Raw genomic sequence first — 22126 nt, 5'->3', positions numbered from 1 at the left:
TTGTGGTGATAACCTCGCAAGGCATATCAATGTCAAATCACTATGTTGTACACCTGAACGGATATAATGTTGTATGCCAACTATATAACACAGAAACGCAGTCCTTCAGCCTTTGGATATTGTCCTGTGAGAATATGATGCTTGGAGCCATTGCTAATTAACCAGCCAGCAAAGAAAATGGAAAACCTATAGAAACGCAGTCCTTCAGCCTTTGGATATTGTCCTGTGAGAATATGATGCTTGGAGCCGTTGCTAATTAACCAGCCAGCAAATGAGACTTAAACGAAACACTGACAACCTCACAACTGAAATAGGGACAACAACAGGCAACTCATGGCATCACAGAACCACCAAAACCATCCTGGTGCCTCCTGTTGTAACCACTGTTAATTAGGTCACCTATTACCTGCAGCTAAAACATTCTAACTGACATATTTCCCAAGGCCTACAGGATAAGAGCAACTCCTTTCTCTAGAACTAAAGACTTTCCTAAGCTTGCCTTACCTAGGTATTCACCACCTTCTCAACCATTCCCACAGCACGCTTTTTATACCATCAAAACTGAACTGCTTGTAAATCCTGCAAAGTTCATTGTATATCTTAGCCTATGTCTGCAGTTCCTTCTGCCAAACCTATAATCTTGATTATTGTTTCCCCTGCCCAACACGGTCCTTCTGCCTCTTTATCTGGCCAACTCCCACTCACACTGCATACTTCCCTTAAATCCTACCCAGATTTTCACAACCGAAATCGTCATCATGGTCATAAAGTGTCTGGCCCACGAGATCTGACAATTAGGTTCACGAAGTCATCCTAGAAAAAGTGCTGCATACCTCATTGCTGAGTATCACTATGGTCACCTTCGAAGTACACCTCTTGGGAAACTATGCACCAATGCTAGCACCTAGTCTACTCTGCGAAGCAATTTTGGAACTCTTTATATGGAATGGCCATCAGAGCTGTTGTTGTATTACTCTTGATGTCCTGAATGTCATCAAAATGTCTTTCTTTCAGTATTTCCTTTATCTTCGGGTAAAGAAAGAAGTCATTGGGGGCCAGATCGGATAAGTAGGGTGGGTGTATCAATACAGTTATTTGTTTACTGGCTAAAAACTCTCTCACAGACAGTGCCATGGGAGCTGATGTATTGCCGTCATGCAACAGCCATGAATAGTGGGCCAAAGGTTGAGGTTGTTTTCTTCTAACATTTTCATGCAGTCTTTTCAGAACTTCCAAAAACTAAACATGGTTAACTGTTTGTCCAGTTGGTACAAATTTATAATGAATAATCCCTCTGATGTCAAAACAGTTTAGCAAAATTGTTTTGACTCTTGATTTCGACTGACAGAACTTTTTGGTCGTGGAGAATTGGCTGACTTCCATTGTGTACTTTGATGCTTTGTTTCAGAATTGTATTGGTACACCCACGTTTCATCACCATTGAAAACACGGCTCAAAACATTGTCTTGCCTCTCCAAAAGGTCTTGGCAGCCTTTGACTCTCCTTTGCTTTTGTTCATCGGTGAGCTCCTTTGGATCTATTTTTGCACACACCTTTCTCATGCCAAGATTGTCAGTTAAAATTTTCCTAACTGTTTCTGTATCGATGTTTACTTGGTCTGCTATGCTTCTCACAGTCAGCCAATGATTTTGACTCACAATTCGATGAATTTTTGCAATGTTTTCCTCCGTTCTGGTCGTTACTGGCCACCATGACGTCTCTTCATCAGTGACGCAATCTTTCCCCTCAGAAAAATGTTTAATCTATTTTTACATGGCCGTTTTCCTCGTGACATTATCCCCATGAACCTGGACTAACATGTTCCTGATTTCACTTCTACTCTTGCCAAGTTTAACAAGAAATTTAATGTTTGATCATAGCTCTGATTCAAGCTCAAACAGCCTCGCAATGGCACACAAAAACATGCAACAACAACGAGCAAGACACTGCTACTCAGCAAGACACCGCCACACATCAACACGAACACAGCTCTGAGACACTGATATACCAAGGTTATGAAACCTTACTGAGCTGTTTGTACAGTGCTGCCAATGTAAGCGCACAGTGGCAAGTTCTCAAACTTAATTGTCAGATCTGATGCTACACACCGAATAACAAACAATAATGATAATTATAAGCTCTCAGTGGGCTCTGGCACCTAGTAAGCACTGTGTAAAGTATAATAAATAATAAAAATGACAATGATAAGAACACGCTCTTGGAGGTAGGGACTGTGGTTTTAAAATGCTTGCCTTCTGCAACATCAAAATAACACTTAGTGCCTAAAAGACTCCTGATGGTTACATAGCAAATGGCTGCAGAGGCAAATAAATACATGAATGAAAAGATTGTCCTTGAAAATTCTGTTTTAAGAAACCATAGAAATAAGCCAGGGACAGCTCTAAAGTCTTAGGGGCACATTAAAGATCAAATTCCATTTCATCTCTGTGTTTCCTATAATTTGCAAAACCACCGACACAAGTGCTTTGATAGAGGTCTACTAAGTTAAAGGGGTCCTCGGGCATTTCAGATTGCACAATGTGCCACATTCAGTGAGCAGAATAGTGTTTTTGTCATTGTGAAACTTTTCTGTACTTTTATTATAATCTTTTGAGTCCTAAGTTAGGCTATGGGAACATTTATTATGATTATCTTTTGACTAATGGCTACAAAGCATCTTGTTCTAGAGAAATTACACTGTTATGACAACTATCCAACTAACAGAAGAAAACATTTTCTTCTAATGAGGTCAACATGTCTCACTCTGTTTTGACTTATGAGAAAAAAAGGTGATAATAGGGAGACCTGGTTGGCATATCCACATGGAAAATAATCCATGCTTCTCAACAAGGCACAGCTTTACTGACTTGTATCAGTAGATACCTTTTAAAAACAGTCTCCCTGCGGAGAACTACCAAAAATGGCGGCGTGAGGTGAGCCTCTGTAACGCTCCCCTGGAATTTACAACTAATCGGACAACAATAACTCCACAAAGGACTCCCTGCACAGCAGACAGGCAAGATGAAGAGGCCGACTACTGAATTCACCTCCAGGTGGGCGAATTGCGTGAGCGGGGGAGGAGGGAAGGGAGAAGTGCGGGGATGGAGCCGCGCAGGGGCAGGACACAGACCTAGCTCAGAGCTCCAAGCTCGCTGCATCCCGGAACTACCGCAGCTGCGGGAGAGGGAAGGACTCGGACTGCTAGGGCTCTGCTTACGGCCCACAGCACTGAGGGGGCAGCATATAACACAGCTGAACCCAACGCTCACGGCAGAGAACTTGGAGTGAAGACTGAGGGAAGAAGGCTGAAAACGGTGGTTTAAGCCCTCACTGCCGAGCGGAGAACGGAAGCCTTAGGCACGGAGACTAGCGACCCCGCCCTACCCTCCCAGAGCTCGCCCCACCCCCACCTGCCCGGTGCTAGAAGCGAAAAAGTAGCAGTGTCAGATCAAAAGGACAGGATATTTGCAGATCTGAGAACTGTGGACCGTAGACACAGATTCGCAGCTCAACTAGTTCCGGTGAAGGGTTGGGAGCTATGGAAGCGGGACCGGCTGTGGTGGTGGTCGCCGCCATTGCTCTGGGCCACCTCTCACAACTCACCCCGCCCCTGGCCCAACCTATCTGGGCGGATCCCTGCAGGAGTAAACAGAACTGCTAAAACATACGGGCTCTTAATCGGGTGCAAAAAGAGCTTTGGAACTTCAAAAGTTCTCTGCACCCCCACAAGGACGTGGCGCCCTATGACCCAGGTGAACTGTTAACAGAGGAGAGGCCCGTCTCCCAGGAAATCCCCCCATTGTGTGAGAAGCTGGAATAGTGCAGAGAAAACATAGCACTACTGTGTCAGAGAGAAAAAAAAAGGCTGCAGTCAGAGAGAAAATAAAATGTTCTACCAACAAGTATTGGAAAACAAAAGAAAGACCTCTTCCTATCAACCTGTTGCAGAAGCCTCTCCTGTAGATGTCTAAGAAGAGAAATAATAAATCAGTAATTGCCAAGAAAAACCAAGGCAACAAGACAGCTCAGAAAGAAAGGGAAGTCTGCAGAAAAGGAACTTAAAGATATAAAAATATGTGACTTAAATGATAGAGAATTCAAGATTGCAGTTCTGAAAAACCTCAAAGAGATGCAAGAAAACACAGGTAGGCAATTTAATGAACTCAGAAACGCAATCAAAGAACAACATGAGCATTTTATGAAAGAGATTGAAAATTTGAAAAAGAACCAAATGGAATTTCTGGAGATTAAGAACTCAATAGAAGAAATTGAGAATGAAATAACCAGCTTAGGTAGTAGAGTTGACCATATGGAGGAAAGAATCAGTGACATCGAAGATAGAAACCTGGAAATTACACAGATGGAAAAAGAAAGAGACTTGAGACTTAAAAGAAATGAAAGAACTCTACAAGAAGTATCTGACTCCATCAGAAAGAGCAATATAAGAATAACGGGCATACCAGAAGGAGAAGAAAGAGAGAAGGGAATAGAGAATATATTCAAAGAAATTGTTAATGAGAACTTCCCAAATTTGTGGACAGAACTGGATCCTTGAATCCAAGAAGCAAATAGAACATCTAATTACCTCAATCCCAACAGGCCTTCTTCAAGGCACATTATATTGAAGCTGTCTAAAATTAACACCAAAGAAAGAATCCTCAAGGCAGCCAGGGAAAAGAAGACGGTAACCTACAAAGGAAACCCCATTAGGTTATCATCAGATTTTTCAGCAGAAACTCTACAAGCCAGGAGGGAGTGGAACCAAATATTCAAAATATCGAAAGAGAGAAATCATGAGCCAAGAATAATATATCCAGCAAAGATATCCTTTAGAGATGAAGGAGGAATAAAGACTTTTCCAGACATACAGAAGCTGAGGGAATTTTCTAATACACGACCTGCACTACAAGAAACACTAAAGGAGGCTATTAGACCACCATCAACAGGGACAATTTGTGGCAACCGAAACATAAAAAAAAAAAAAGGGGAGTGTAAAGGCCTGAACCAGAATATGGAAATGGAGAATGGAGAAAGTAAGCGTGCTGAAGAAAATGGAATACTCTAAATATAAAACTTTCTTTTACATAATCTTAAGGGTAACAACTCAAAAAAAATCCAGAACTGAAATATATACTGTAATAAAAGAAGAAACAGAGAGAAACATCATAGAATACCCCACACAGAAATAATAGACAACAACAAAAAGGCAAAGAAACAATGGAGTCACAGCCTTACCAGAAAACTAAAGATAGAATGACAGGAAATCCTCACGTATCAATAATCACCCTAAATGTAAATGGACTGAACTCACCAATAAAAAGGCACAGAGTAGCAGATTGGATCAAAAAACTAAACCCAACCACATGCTGTCTCCAAGCGACACATCTCAGCTACAAGGACAAGCATAGACTCAAAGTGAAAGGGTGGAAATTGACACTCCAAGCAAATGGTACCCAGAGAAAATCAGGTGTAGCCATAATGATTTCCGATGAAACAGACTTCAGGGTGAAAAAGATAACAAGAGACAAAGATGGACATTTCATAATGGTAAAGGGGACTATACAACAAGAAGACATAACAGTCATCAATATTTATGCCCCCAATCAGGGAGCACCGAAATATACCAAGCAACTACTAATAGAACTAAAGGGAGAAATTGACCAAAACACAATTATACTAGGGGACTTAAATACATCATTGACAGCTATGGATAGATCATCCAAACAGAAAATAAATAACGAAATAGCAGCCCTAAATGACACATTACATGAAATGGACATCATTGACATATATAGAGCACTTCATCCTAAAACATCAGACTATACATTCTTTTTGAGTGTACATGGAACATTCTCAAGGATAGACCATATATTGGGGCATAAAAGCAGCCTCAGCAAATTTAAGAAGATTGAAATCATACCAAGCATATTCTCTGATCACAAGGCTTTGAAATTGAGATTGGATATCAACTGCGAAAAGAAAGCAGGAAAAAACACAAATACATGGAGATGAAACCACATACTTTTAAAGAACGACTGGGTTAAAGAAGAAATTAGAGGAGAGATCAAAAGATACATAGAAACAAATGACAATGAAAGTACATCCTACCAAAATTTTTGGGATGCAGCGAAAGCAGTTTTAAGAGGGAAGTTTATATCATTACAGGCCTGTCTCAAGAAACGAGAAAAATCCCAAATAAACAACCTCATGTTACACCTCCAAGAACTAGAAAAAGAAGAACAAGTGAAACCCAAGGTCAGCAGAAGAAAGGAAATAACAAAAATCAGAGCAGAGCTCAATGAAATAGAGAACAAAAAGACAATAGGAAAAATTAATGTGACAAAGAGCTGGTTCTTTGAAAAAATTAATAAAATCGACAAACCCTTGGCTAGACTCACTAAGATAAAAAGAGAGAAGACACTAATTAACAAAATCAGAAATGAGAAAGGGGAAGTTATCATGGACACCACAGAAATACAAAGGATCATGCAAGAATACTATGAAGGACTATATGCCACCAAATTCAATAACCTAGAAGAAATGGATAAGATCTTAGAAACATATAGCCTTCCAAGGCTGAACCATGAAGAACTGGAAAATCTAAACAGACCGATCACCAGTAACAAAATTGAATCAGTCATCCAAAACCTTCCCAAAAGGAAAAGTCCAGGACCAGATGGCTTCCCTAGTGAATTCTACCAAACCTTCACACAGGATCTAATACCAATCCTGCTCAAACTCTTCCAAAAAATTGAAGAAGAGTCAGTACTCCCTAACTCATTTTATGAGGCCAACATTACCCTGATACCAAAACCTGGTAAGGACAACACAAAAAAAGAAAACTACAGACCTATATCTCTGATGAATACTGATGCAAAAATCCTGAACAAAATTCTAGCAAAGCGAATACAACAATGCATCAAAAAGATTATTCACCACGATGCAGTGGGGTTCATCCCCGGGGCACAAGGATGGTTCAACATCCGCAAATCCATCAATGTGATACATCACATGAACAAAATAAAGGACAAAAATCATATGATTATATCAATTGATGAGGAAAAAGCATTTGATAAGATACAACATCCATTTATGATTAAAACACTTAAAAAAAAAGGCATAGAAGGAAAATACCTTAACGTAATAAAGGCCATCTATGACAAGCCCTCAGCTAATCTCATAATTAGTGGTAAAAAACTGAAGCCCTTTGCTCTACGTTCAGGAACACAACAGGGCTGTCCCCTATCACCTCTGCTTTTCAACACAGTGTTGGAAGTCCTTGCCAGAGCCATCAGGCAAGAGAAAGAAATAAAGCCATCCAAATTTGGAATGAAGAAGTTAAAATATCACTCTTTGCAGATGACATGATGCTATATATAGCAAACCCTAAGGACTCCACCAAAAAGCTGTTAGAAACAATCAACGAATACAGTAAGTTGCTGGCTACAAAATCAACATACAAAAGTCCATTGCATTCCTATATACTAACAATGAAATCTCAGAAAAAGAAATACAAAAAACAATCCCTTTGCAATTGCAGCAAAAGGAATAAAATACCTAGGAATAAACTTAACCAAGGAAGTGAAGGATTTATATGCTGAAAACTATAAGACATTTTTGAAAGAAATTGAAGAAGACACAAAAAAATGGAAAGACATTCCGTGCTCATGGATTGGAAGAATCAACATAGTTAAAATGGCCATATTACCCAAAGCCATATACAGATTTAATGCAATCCCCATCAAAATCCCAATGGCATTTTTTAAAGAAATAGAACAAAAAATCATCAGATTTGTTTGGAACCACAAAAGGCCCTGAATAGCCAAAGCAATCTTAAGAAAAAAGAACAATGCTGGAGGTATCACACTGCCTGACTTTAGCTTGTACTACAGGGCTACAGTAATCAAAACAGCATGGTATTGGCAGAAAAACAGACACATAGACCAATGGAATAGAATTGAGAACCCAGAAATAAAACCACATAAATATGGACAGATAATTTTTGACAAAAGAAGCTAAAAACATACAATGGAGGAAAGACAGCCTCTTCAATAAATGGTGCTGGGAGAACTGGATAGCCACGTGCAAAAGAATGAACTGGACTGTTATCTGTCACCATGTACCAAAACTAATTCAAAATGGATCAAAGACTTAAGCATAAGACCTGACACAATAAACTGCATTGAAGAAAACATAGGTACTAAACTTATGGACCTTGGGTTCAAAGAACATTTTATGAATTTGACTCCAAAGGCAATGGAAGTAAAAGCTAAAATAAACAAATGGGACTATATGAAACTTAAAAGTTTCTGCACAGCAAAAGAAACCATCGACAAATAAAGAGGCAACCGACTGAATGGGAGAAGAGATTTGCAAACAGTTCCTCTGATAAGGGTCTAATATCCAAAACATACAAGGAACTCATGAAACTCAACAACAAAAAAACAAACAACCCAATTGAAAAATGGGCAGAGGACCTGAAGAGACATTTCTCCAAAGAGGACTTACAAATGGCAAATAGACATATGAAAAAATGCTCCACATCGCTAATCATCAGAGAAATGCAAATAAAAAACCACAATGAGATATCACCTCACCCCAGTCAGAATGGCTTTCATCAACAAGACAAATAGCAACAAGTGTTGGAGAGGCTGTGGAGAAAAAGGAACCATCTTACACTGTTGGTGGGAATGCAGACTGGTGCAGCCGCTATGGAAGGCAGTGTGGAGGTTCCTCAAAAAATTACAAATAGAATTACCATATGACCCAGCAATCACTCTCCTGGGTAACTACCCAAAGAATTTGAAATCATTTATACATAAAGACACTTGTGCTCCAATGTTCATTGCAGCTTTGTTTATGGTGGCCAAGACATGGAAACAACCAAAATGTCCTTCGATAGATGAATGGATAAAGAAGTTGTGGTATATATACACAATGGAATACTATTCGGCGTTAAGGAAAAATGATATAGGAACATTTGTGACAACATGGATGGATCTTGAGAGTATAATGCTAAGCGAAATGAGTCAGACAGAAAAACCAGAGAACCCTATGATTTCACTGATATGTGGTATATAAACCAAAAACAACAAAAGAACAAGACAAACAAATGAGAAACAAAAATTCATAGTCACAGACAATAGTTTAGTGGTTACCAGAGGGTAAGGGGGGTGGGGGGAGGGAGATGAGGGTAAGGGGGATCAAATATATAGTGATGGAAGGAGAACTGACTCTGGGTGGTGAACACATACTGGGATTTATAGATGATGTAATACAGAATTGTACACCTGAAATTATGTAATTTCATTAACAATTGTCACCCCAATAAATAAATTTTTTAAAAAAACAGTCTCACTGCGATTCCTTCACACTGGCTAAGTTTTGTAGTTCTTGTTGTTTGCCATTTGTTTATGGGACTATGAAGGTATTGTTGAGTTCTTAGTTTTAGTTACATTATGGTGAGACAAACCACAATGTAATAACAAGAATTCATTCACTACGTGTAATCCATTTGCTGTAAAATTTAAACAAATATCCATTTTTACAAGTCCAACTTATTGTCCAACTTATAAGGTGATTATAGAAGCAACATACAACATACTAACTTAAAAATCATTTTTCTTATTTACACAAATATCATATGGGATTGTAGGGGTCATGACTAGATAAATGAGTTTCTTTTCACACAATACTCTCTCAGATTTTAAATTACCTACAATTAACTTTTATAATAATTCTGAATACTAGACTATTAAGAAAGACATTAACTAACAAAGAAAAAATATACATGCAATATACACATTTTTTAACAGCTCTTTCAATAGCAAAACTTTCTTAGTCTTACTGTATGTCTGGTAGGACCACAAAGAATACTTCACTATTAAGAGTCTTACCTCGACTGTTACTGTCAGAAGACGTTTCACATCTCCATCCTTTTTTATAACCAGAAATTAGTTGGACGTTGCTATGTATAAAAGAGGTGAGAATATTACTGTCTTAATACTGACAGGAAAACATTTATCAAAACATGGAATTCTTAGAGTATTTCAGGTAATATCTGAACTAATATAAAAACTTGAATTATCCCATACGCTTCAATTTTGTAAGTTCTAAAGGCAAACAAATAAAGAAACAAAAACTTATAGACACAGACAACAGTTCAGTAGTTGTCAGAGAGTAAGTGGAAGAGGGGATAGTAGAAAAGGGTAAAGGGGGTCAAACATATGGTGACAGAAGGAGAACTGACTCTGGGTGGTATATCACACAATGTGATATATAGACAATATATTAAAGAATTGTACATTTGAAACCTATGTAATTTTACTAACCATTGTCACCCCTATAAATTTAAGTTAAAAAAAAAAACCATAGTAAGTTGTACAAAATTTTTCTTAAGCATGTGATTAAAGAAGACAAAAAAACAAGGTGAACCAGTCATGTTGAGGGCAGTATAGTTCAGTCAGTTAATTAGAATTAGCAGGGGCGAGAGTTGAGAACTCAGAAATCCTAGTTCTATAGTCCACAAGATCCATTTTCGGGGAAGTCACCGCTGTTAGGCTCAGAGCTTTCCTCTACAAACCAAGCATCTCACTGCCTTATTTTACAGGTTGTCAGAGGATCAAATAGATAATACAGCAAAATGTTAAGGCAACGGAATAAGTTTTTTTGAGCTTTAGTTTTTGAAATTATTTTGGAATTCCAAATAAACCTAATGTGTGCTTTTCATAGGTTCTATTTAACATTCAAATGTTGCAGTTTACAGAAAATGTTTTTAATTTTGGTTATCAGCTACTCTCTTTGTGGTTTGTAATTCAGTACATCTCAGCTATTATGTAATTTGTAATTAAATGCGTTTAGAAATATGTTACCTCAATAAGGTAGATAACATAACTGCCCCTATTATCGTAGCTAATCACACCAGTGGCAGAAAAGTCACAGAAGTCAAGACCTGGCTTGGACTACTTCCGTCTCATGTCTACCTGCTGAAACTCTGACCTATCAGATCTTTCTAACCTTCCTAGGCATCCCCAGTTGACTTGAAAGATAGAACATATATGCACACTCATGAGGCGTGGAAGGGGTGCAGCTATTCTAACACCAAGTAACCTCCTTTAGATCCAGAGCTTTCTGTTTACTGGCTTCCATGTCAGGCAAAACTTTAAATATTCTGAAACCTGAGGGAGAGTCAAGTCACTGGCCAGATTTTCATTATTTTGGAAAACAGATCACTGAGCCTCATCTTAACTAAGGAATCACAGGCAAGTTAGTGTCTACTCTGGGAAAGGCGTTATGGGACCTTCCAGGACCTAAGGAAAGATACTCCATGGGATAGCAAGTGGCCTTGGGGTACAGATCTGGTAACAGGAGAAAGGAAAGTCTGATCTTTTCCTGCAGCATTACTAGCACCTCTCTGACAGCTCAGAAAGTTCCAACTAACATGTGCCAGCAGAAGACACAACAAGACACTCCAAAGGGTAAGTCATCATGAGGTTTGGGCTAAGATGTGGGCCCCGCATAGTTTTTCAGTGTTAGGGAAGGCTGTGTGTGGCTAAAGCTAGAAGTCCTGGCTCCCGGGACAGGGAGCTGGTGCTCTGGAATAGGGGCTGAGAATGTAAGCAAGCATCTGCATGTCAAGTTAAAAATATCGCCACTTCGAAGTCCAAATGTGGAAAACCATGGACACAGAGGACTCGGGATCAGCAAGGGAACCTGGGAGCACGGGGAGTCATGACGACAGGATCCGTTTCTATAGCAACCATGCAGCAACACAATCGATGGAAACCAATGAATGACCAGAATGACCTTCCTTCCCTCTCCATCTGACTTGTGAAAGAGGATGGTCCCCCTTGGACTTAGGGAACACTCTGGCTTCTTGAAAAATTCAAGGGGGGAGCATAGCCAATAGCCTCCAGAAAATACAGAATTTCCTGCTAAACTGTACATTTTACACCCCCAAATAACTAGTAGGAAAAGTCAGAGAAGAGACATTATTGGTACCTGACACACAGGGGTTATGCTTGGAATGAAACGGAGAATGTGGGGATCCCTAAAGATAAAGGTCTTCAAAGTTCTGGGATAAGGAATCTGTCCCTTTGCTACGTCTTACACGTCTGATCGTTTGCTTGGTTTCTGGCTGAGGATGTCTACTAACTCACTGCCATTCCCCCCCTGCCTGACCCCAGTTAGGACGTCTCACCTGTTCCCTAAGAAGTAACAGTTCAAGTGTTTGGAAGCCCAGTTTGGTGATAACTAGCATTTCAATGTACACACTTACTCCTTCAAACCCTTAGAGAAAGCATATTCTTCCGCGGTGCGCCCAGTGTCATCTCGAGCAAAGACATCTGCACCTGCCTGAAGCAGAAGCCGGACTGTATTTGAGGACTTATTCCTTGCAGCAAGCATGAGGGCTGTTCTGAAATAACGGAGAGACAACTTCACCCTTAGGAACTTTCAGTTACGTACACAGCAACATTGAGAGACTTTACCAAGTTCAATACAGTGCTTATCTGTATACAATCGACCATTTACATGCTTAAGTGTTCATCTTTGTAAATTATGTCCAAGGCTAAAATGAAGGGACATAAAAACAAAAAAAAAGCCTCTTGCCCCACTGGGTATTACCTAGAAGGTGCTAATTTAAAGTTCTCTAATAGCCAAGTAACTCTGCTGAGGTCACTTAACTGAAGTAGGTGAAGATTTCAATGAAGAATTTCCCGTTTCTTCCTTAGTCTTATATATGGTGCATCCAAAGTCAGCTAGAAGTCAAGTAAGTTAAAGCTACTTGGCAGGCTCAAAACAATAATATTAGTGATAATTCTAGTAAACATTGTCATCGTTGAGTTAACGGTGCTCATAAGCATGTGCTGGGCACTGAATCACATGCCAGGTCATGACACACGACCGTACTTGAAGGAGATATTATTTCCCTCGTTTCCACATCGGGAAACATGTTTGGTGATGACAGTAATGTTCCCACGGTCACACACGTGACACGTAGGAAAGCTGAGCTTTTAACCCAGTCCTGAGTGAACTGAAAGCCCATCTCTTTTTTAATCACCCATCTATGACTTGTTTCATTAAAGAAGAAGTTTATTCAGTTAATGTTGTCTTTCTCCCTTCTACCCATACCAATTAAAAATGATTTAAAAAAACATCAAAATAGACTAGAAATGAAAAAAGAATAAAAACTGAGGAATATCTGGTAGTAGTAATTCACAGTCATTTAGGGAAAACCCTATAACATCAGTATTCCTTCAGGAAAACAATTTAAAGCAGAGTCATCCAAACAACAAAATCAACTCCTATTTATGTTTAACGTGCATCTTTTAAGGAAACCTGAATACACAGTAGAGGTTAAAAAAACTGTCAGAGAGACTAAACCCAATATTGTATCATAAACTAAGTTAGAGTCCATACTATACAAAACTAGTAAAATTACCGTGAAAACCCTTTAGCTAATATAATACCATGTGACCAAAAACTGCAATGACAAATGACATCAGTCGATATCATAAATGAATATGAATCCTGCAGGATACGGTTCTTCCTGTTCACCAGGCAGAATAATTGCTTTTCTACCTAACTGACGATGTGCTGATATTTTTCACTTTGTAATTATAGGTTAATCCTCTTCTTCTTAATTTAATCTTTCTGACTTGAGTAACTGTTACCGCTCTAAAACAGTTCTAAGTTAAAAAACAAACAAACAAGTACCTTTTCCACTTATCAACTGCATGTATGTTTGCATGTCTCTCGAGTAAATATTCCACCATTTTCGGGCAGTTCTCATTCACAGCAAATAAAAGTGGTGTAAAACCAAACTGTAAAACAGAGAAAACAATTTATAGCTTAAAAAACTACGTAGTTCTAAATTGAATTTGAAAACTCATAAAAGATCCTCTAAACTTGAACATACACTAGAGAAAGTAAATAAAAAGTAGCCCTCTGTGTTGTCGTCTGCTGCTCCTTCCCTTTAAAATATCCTCCCCCTTCCTCTCCAACAGATGGACTTCCACCTCATTCTCCAGAACTCCCTTCAAACACTGACAGTCCTGGTGCCAAGAACTTTGCTCCCATCACAATCTCTATCGCACTATACAGCAGTTATTTTATCGTTCCCCACCAGAACCCAGAGCCTTCTGAGGGCAGGGGCTATTCTTCATCCCTGTATCTCCAAGCTCGAAAACATAGATGTAAATGCTTTAAGTCGTTTCATTGAATTGATAACCTAAATAATTATTTCTGGGGTAGTGTTTGTTACATTATATTCCAAAGAATATGTACTTTAGCAGAAATTAATTACTGTGCCCCAGTAGGAAGATTCCAGAAAGATCACCTGTGTTTGAGAAGTATTATAAAACTGTGCTTTATATGGTTATTACTAAAGAAGTGTTTCAGGTTGCTTAATCCCGATTTGACAATACTTTTCTGTGGCAAACATTAACGTTTGAAATATCACAGAATTTCAGGGATACAGTTCGGAGAGCTTTCCAACAGAGGTGAGGTTTTCTGCAGCTTATACAAACTTGCTTGCTTCTCTTCTATCCATGTTCTCAGGATCCCAGATGTCAACTTCAGGCTCTCCTGCTCCAAAAGGGTCACTAAGGAAGTGGACTCTAAATTAAAAAGAGTTAGGCTTCAAATGACCTTTGATTGCTTATCACTAAATGGTCCATTGGTTTTCTCCCATTATAAGACGATGGGTTTTTATCTTAGCTGTTGGTAAGCTCAATGTGAAATTTTATTCTCAGTTACAATGATAACCTTGGGACCCCAATGCCTATCTACTTTCTGAAAAAATCTCTTTTTTATTCTGGTTCTATTTTAATTGCTACTTAAAATTATTTTATAGCTCAGGCAAAATGTAACTCCGAAATAAAATATCATGGCTTATCAGTTCACGTTTTAATGCTGATCTATATGGATGATTTTTAGCATCATGAAAGCGACTAAATCACTTGCATTTTTAAGGAACCACGTTGAGGAGGATGATAGAATACTGCCTGGAATATGCATAACATCTACAACTATAACCATCATTGACCTCATAAGACTTAAAGACATTTCAATGGGTATAATTATTTATAGGACATATAATGAAAAAGGAAGTTTTTTGGTTTTTGTTTTTTAAAAAGAAAAACTTAGAATTCTAGCTTGAAAAACTCACTCTCATTCTAAGGAGATTAATATAGAATACATATAATAAATCAATATAGACTGTCTTGAAAATCTTGAAGCGTTTATCAAAATATTCTATAAAACAGGAATCGCACACTCCAGTGCTTACGGAGGCAAAGAAGGTGACCCAAGTAAGTGAAGAACCCAGGTGGGGACAGTGGCACACTAGGGAACACATGTCTCATATAAGAGGTGCAGCCTCGCCACAGGACACCCAACTGTAGTCAGGGCTCAAGGGGACCAGGCTTGATTCTTTCAGAGAAGCTTGACATCCTTACTTCTTCATGAGTCTCCAAAACTTTCGATGTTGACTCAACATATGGAGGCAAACGAAACATATTGAGGAGCCATAATTAGTCCGTGGCCCACTTGGAATTTTTTATCTGCTGTTTCCAAATGTTTGTGTATAATGTGAATATTTGTATGTAAAATCTTTCTGTTTTTTAGTATCATATGCTTCATTAAAAAACTGGGCCCCAACATGCAATAAAACTGTCATGTAGACTCATTACACCCACTTCAAGAATTTTTCCCATTCTTATTCAAACCATAATCTATTTGTATTCATTTTTCAGATTGTTAACCCAATGGATAATTACATTATAGAACTGCTGACACTAAATTATTGACACTTCCCATCTGTATTGCTACTAACTTCACGGGATTTCATGTTGAAACCTACCATCGTGATTATGCCACGGCTCTATGAATTTCACAGACATACTGAGAGAGTTTATCACACACCTTCGATCATTGCAGCAACATTTACGGTGGCCCAGAAATGGAAACAACAAAACTGTCCTTCAATAGATGACTGGATAAAAAAGATGTTGTATGCAAACACAATGGCATACTACTCTGCCATAGAAAAAAATGAAATGCTGCCATTTGGGACAACATGGATGGATCATGACAGTATTATGCTATGCAACACAAATCGGACAGAAAAAGTCGAGGACCATACGACTTCACTCATATGAGGGATATGAAACTGAAAGCAACAGACGAACAAGACAAGGAAACAAAAACTCACAGACACAGACAACAGTTCAGTGGTTACCAGAACATAAGGGGGGACGGTGGATAGTAGAAGAGGGTAAGGGGGGTCAAATATACGGTGAAGGCAGAACTGACTCTGGGTGGTGAGCACATACTATGACATATAGATGATGCATTATAGAAATGTACACTTGAAACCTATTTAAATACAATAACCATTGTCATCCTAATAAATTTAATTAAAAACAAAGAAAAGAAAACTGGAGATTTACAGAACAACAGGCAAAAAAAGCAGGTTCACAATTTCCTATTACTGCAGGAAAACCCCGCATGCAGTAAGCATTTGTTGATCTAACAACCTGAGCACAAACAAACATGCAAAACTCTTTTTTTTTTAATTAATTAATTTATTTATTAGTTTCAGGTGTACAAAACAAGGTAATACTTAGACGTTCATCATTTATATCCCTCATACTGTGAACCCCCCTCCCCCCATCCACTATCCCTCCGACCTCACACTGAACCATCACATTATATATATAAAATTATAGTTGGCATTCATTAATGTTTAGCTTCTGATGTACAATGCCATGATCAGGTATCCACAGTATCCCTGAGGTGGTCTCCCAAATAGGACGCATGTCCATCGGCAAAACTCTTAAAGGGCCCGATTCTATGCATTAGGAGACCACCCATCAGCAAGTTTCTAAAGATTCTCAGAGCACCAGTGAATGACTGATGGCTGAAAGGAAAAAGGTGTTCTTCTTTAAGCCAGTAGATACTGCCAATGATATTTCCTTCCACTTCTCGAGCCCAGAGGTACAGACAGTTCAAAAGTCAGGCAAAGAGTGTTGGGAAGGAGAGAGCTGAAGGAAAATCACCTCTCAAACTCCACCTCTTCTAGAGATTTCTTAAGTATTTGAGATCTGCGAATTGATATATTGCACTAGTAGTTCTTAACCAAGAGTTGTATCAGAATCTCAGGGAAATATTTCTAAACAACACATGTCCAGGCCTTATTAGCTTTACATAGTCAAAACCTTCAGGAAGAGCCTAGCTTGTAAATGGTTGTGAATGTTTTTAAAGTTCCTAGGGTGACTGTGATTCGCCAGCATAATTCTAGCCAAGAACTAGTCCAGTAGACGATCACTTCAGTCTCCTCTTCTCTCGCCTATGTCACCAATTTCCTCTGATATTGAGGATTAGGCCAAATAAAAGTGGAAGAGACATGTCACTTATGAAAACCACACTTAATTTCCTGGGTAGGAGTGGAAACGGGATTAACAATTAAAATGCAACTTGATTTCATTACTGCTAAACTCCTTACTTCTCATGGGACAGTCTACATTTCACAGCAGAGTTTAGACTCTTACCTAGGTGGCTCTTTCTGCCAGAACAGATGATATGTCACTTAATTATCTGTCTTTCCTTCCTTTCCCACTTAATTGCCACCTGTTCACTGTAATCTGGTGGATTCGGAGCCTTCCTAGATGTGGTCTTAGGGGAATTTAAAACTCACTAACTCTCTCTCCCAAACTAAGGATTATTATCCCCCAAAACTGAAGAGGACCTTGACTAAGCATATAAACTGAAGGAAAACAAAAATAAAAAAACCTCTGTTTATTAATTAAACTTATTGGGGTGACATTGATTAGTAAAATCACGTTGGTTGCAAGTGTCATTTCTATGATACAGCATCTGTATATCGCATTGTGTGCTCACCACCAGAGTCAGTTCTCCTTCCACCACCATTATGTTTGACCCCTTTTTCCTCATCTATCACCCCTCCCGCCTTTACCCTCTGGCAAATATTGAACTGCTGTCTGTGTCCATGAGGTTTTGAAAAACCTCTTCTTGTTATTTCCCCTCAATAGCCAAATTTCCAAATTGCCCTGCATATTTCTGATAGTTATTTCCTTTCCCTTTCCTTTTTACCTCTTAGGCTTTAGCCAATGAAAACTAAATAGCTTTATATAAATCATTTGTTTATAAATAGCAATTTGTCAACAGCGGGAAGATTACTATGATATTGTAAAATGCTTTTGTTTGTTTGAGTTTTAAGGTAAAGCCGATTTCAAAGGCAAATTTTGCTTTCCTGCATTGTTTTGCATTAATTGGAAAACAACTCGGACGTGAAAAAACACTTAAAAAAGGAAGTGTTGCCTGTTACAAGTGTTGTTTTCACAAGTAATTTATCATAAGTGCATAAAAGAGAGCTGTGCCCTCTACTGCTACTTTAGAGGTATCATCACGTAAAGTAAAATTTTAGAAAATTAAGTTCCAACTGTTTGCATTCAGGGAACACTTGAGCTTCCAAAGGTGTAAAATTGACCCTTCCTCTGTCAACCAAGGGCATTCCTGCTGGGGTTGCAGTGGCGAGCGGTGATGTATGTCCAAGAACAAAAAGGGGTGAACGCGTCCCCATCACCTGCTCCCTCTGTACACCTAAAACCCGCCCAGCACCTCCGCCAGCCTGAGCAGGAGCCCCACTCCGAGGTGGAGACCCCAAGGGGGGCCGTGGCTGGCAGAGTGGCTAGGAGCACAGGCCGATGCCCTTGCTGGATGTCCAAACGTGCTGGCCCTCCTGCCCCGATCTTCAGAATCCCCGAGGCCTGGGGTGCTCAGGGCCTGTGTCCTGCTGCTTCCCCTCCCTACCTGCACCCCCCAGCTCCCTGGCGGGACCCAGGCTCACCCATCTCCTAGGCCCTGCCCTGCAGCAGCCACCCCCACATACTTCCCTCCCCCCGGGTCGTCAGTCCTTGGTGGGCTCTGAGCCTGCCACCCACTCCCACGCAGTAACAGGACTGTTACAGGACAGAGCTGGGCCCTTTCTGTGGCCACCTCATTTCCCCTTCCTGACTTGGCTTTGGACTTGTTTCTATGGCGACAGGGAGCGATGTACAGCATGCAGTATATGTCGACTAGAAATAAAATGCTTGTGACTGAAACACACGTATAACAAATATTGTGTAAATACAGTCTGTGGATCTATACCTCATTGGTTGCTTCCATATCTGCCTGATATTGCAGCAGCTGTTCAACTATCGCGGTGTTTTGCCCTATGGCCGCGTAGTGGAGAGCCGTGTTGTCACAATCGTCCTTCACATGTGGATCCGCTCCATGTTGTAGTAGGATTGTTGCACACTCCTCTTCCTGGCACTCCACGGCCTGTCAGGATACGTCATTAAATAAACGGTAAATTATGGGAATTCAAAGTAAGCATTCCACAAGTTTCCACAATTAGTTATAGTTAATTGAGATAAATTCATTTTTATTCTAAATACTAAAATAAAATCCATCTCCTGTTGACAGAGCTGGCTACCACATACCTTTATTAGAGCTGTCTTGTTTTTGTTGTCACCGAAATTCATCTGGCATTTTTTCTCTGCTAGAAGAGTCACCACTTCCGAATGGCCAAAGGTGCAGGCCAAATGGAGAGCAGTCCTATGAGGGTGAGAGGACATTTAGGACATTACAGGGCACTGTCTCAAACATGCAGCTCTGCACGCAATTGTAAACATGACGCGCCACTCCAATGCCTTCAGAACCAACATGGAGTTTTCTTCTGCACAAAGTACAATATTCACGAGCTCTGGTTACTCGCCACACTAAGGACAGAGCAGCCTATGTGACTACAGAGAGCATGCCCTGGGGAATCAGCTCAACTCGGTTTGATCCTAATTTAATTCGACCACTTATTAGCTGTCCCTTAGCCTTTGTGTGCCTCCATTTCCTCATCAACAAAGTGGGGATAAAAACAGTAGTTAACACTGTTGTGGGCTCACATGGAAATCTATGTAAAGTGTTTACTTAGGTTCCTAGCACAAAACACACAGCTCAGTAACTGGTAATATTATCAGAATTATTACCATCACTACTACTTTACAAGACAACATTTCAATTAAGTAAAATGATATCATTCCACCTACTTTGCAGCTATGTTTTAAGGATTAAGAAAGAACACTGTATTTCAGTGGTTCTAAGATGCTTCTTTTCTCATATTTTAACACCTCTGACTCTGGAAGGCAATGTACAATTCAGAGTGCCTTGAAAGTATAGTTGGCAGCATTTAAATAATTTCTTACTGGTATTTACAAGAACCGGCATCTTACCACCCTGACGTGAAGTGAAATAATGGAAACACACCAGACCTTCCGCAGTTCTCGTCATAAATTGGCATCTAAATAAATGTTCATTCTTAAGGGCATCATGGGGAAAGAGGACTAAAATCACAAAGTAATTCTTGTTTTGATTTTCAAGAAACTTGAAGCCAAAGGAGACTCAGCATTCAAGTGACTAAGGATGGCTCCTTTCATTGTCTGTTTCGAGTCATAGATTATATGAAAATCGGACGATTTCCAGTGATCGATACTCATATTTAATACTATTGTACACTAGGTAAACAGCAAGTTTGGTTACTGTTCACAATGTCCTAACTGTAGAAATCCTTTTATTTGAAACGAGGGAGGAAAAGCTTCAATGGAGATTAGGTACTATTACGTCCATTTACAATTTTTCATTTCGCTCCTACTGGGCAACATAAAGTTTTTAAGGATGAAGAGGGCCTGAGAGATAGATTCTGAGAGTCCCGAGTAGACTGTGTCTGCTCCGTAACAGTTATTCAGTGTATATTTGATGAATAAATGGATTGAAAGAAGGGATAACTACAGCTGGAGAGTTCAATGTTTTTAAACAAAATGTTTATAGTAAAGCAGTACTTCTGCAATAGTAATAATCACTTATATGTGCTATTTTTGATTTCCATAAAGACAGAACCAAAATGATGAATCAAAAATCACTTAATGTTATAGGTAATGAAGCTCTATATAATAAAAAAATAAGTGTGTACAGAAATATAGATACATGAACTTCTACCGGCACAGATAAAAAGACTGCCTTTACTTCTGAAGAGGCTAAAAGTTGCCAGAAAATACCAATCTTTAAAAAAAAAAAATTGAAAATAGAAGTGAGAAATTGTTTTAATCTGTACAAGATTCATATTCCTGGGAATAATGAAATATTACCTGGGACTACTTTATTAATAATAAACTGTTACTAGAATTTCTGTATATGTTCAGTGTAGAGATCAGACTTTTTAAAAAAGAAAATGTCACTGTACAAATACTCAGTAATCAAGTTTGCACATATTTTTGGCTAAAATAACATCGTAGTCTGTGTGTGTGTATAATCAAAGGAATTCTTTCTCCTTTTCCAATCTACCAAAGTACATCTTTGCATGTAAACATGTATGTATTATCCATACCACCTTCAGCGGTCTCAGGTAATTCCATCCTACAGATGCACTGCAATTTATTTACGAAATGTGTTGATGTGAGTTTTTCACAATACATTGATATTGTAAGCAGTGCTGAGAAAAGCAAATTGTATGTGATTTATATAATTATTTCATAAAAACATTTTAGCACTTGGAATTGATGAGTAAAGGGAATATACATTTTTAAATGTGGTACTTATCACCAAAATGAAAAGTCACCAAACTTTGAAAAGTCTGAAGCAACTTTAATTTGAAGCAGAAGTACAAGTACCATGACTCCTCATCTTCTCAACCTTTGAGGATGGAAAAGAAGTTTTCATTTCTCTTTCAACTTTAATTCCTTTTTTTTTTTTTACCTGGGGCACTAAATATTGGTCACTTATAGATACACAGAAAGAACTTGGTCCAATTCAAAATTCGAGCGCTTTTTTCTGTTGATTTCAGACACTTCTCTATAAAACAAAGATACACTTTTCCCTGATATGTGTATGCTGTACATAATTTGCAAGTACCTTTTCTTTTATTTTGTTAGTATTATTTTCTGATATACAGAGACTATTGATTTCTTATATTGCTCAACCAACCTTCTGAACTCTTGGTTTTTTTGAAGTCTTCGCCAACATAAAAAATTGTATAAATAGGCATTTCTGTTTTCTTCTGGTACCTTCCTCA

The 22126-nt window shown here is 38.9% G+C and overlaps 1 protein-coding gene across 3 annotated transcripts in view; it reads right to left on the bottom strand.

The window, feature by feature from the left end:
* LOC308507602 (uncharacterized protein) overlaps window positions 1-22126 on the bottom strand; it is a 91526-nt gene that overhangs the window by 68110 nt on the left and 1290 nt on the right. For all 3 annotated transcript variants that reach the window (XM_081072807.1, XM_081072809.1, XM_081072808.1), the window contains exons 2-6: window positions 19509-19623; window positions 19174-19347; window positions 13717-13823; window positions 12278-12415; window positions 9897-9967 (exon numbers count right to left, since the gene is read on the bottom strand). In XM_081072807.1, coding sequence (XP_080928933.1) covers window positions 9897-9967; window positions 12278-12415; window positions 13717-13823; window positions 19174-19347; window positions 19509-19623 — 605 coding nt within the window. The remainder of the gene's footprint in view (window positions 1-9896; window positions 9968-12277; window positions 12416-13716; window positions 13824-19173; window positions 19348-19508; window positions 19624-22126) is intronic.

The sequence above is a fragment of the Rhinolophus hipposideros genome (assembly GCF_964194185.1).
Source record: "Rhinolophus hipposideros genome assembly, chromosome: 14".
NCBI classification, from domain to species: Eukaryota; Metazoa; Chordata; class Mammalia; order Chiroptera; family Rhinolophidae; genus Rhinolophus; species Rhinolophus hipposideros.
The sequence above is the reverse complement of the archived record's forward strand: the minus strand, read 5'-3'. Positions and strand labels throughout refer to the sequence as shown.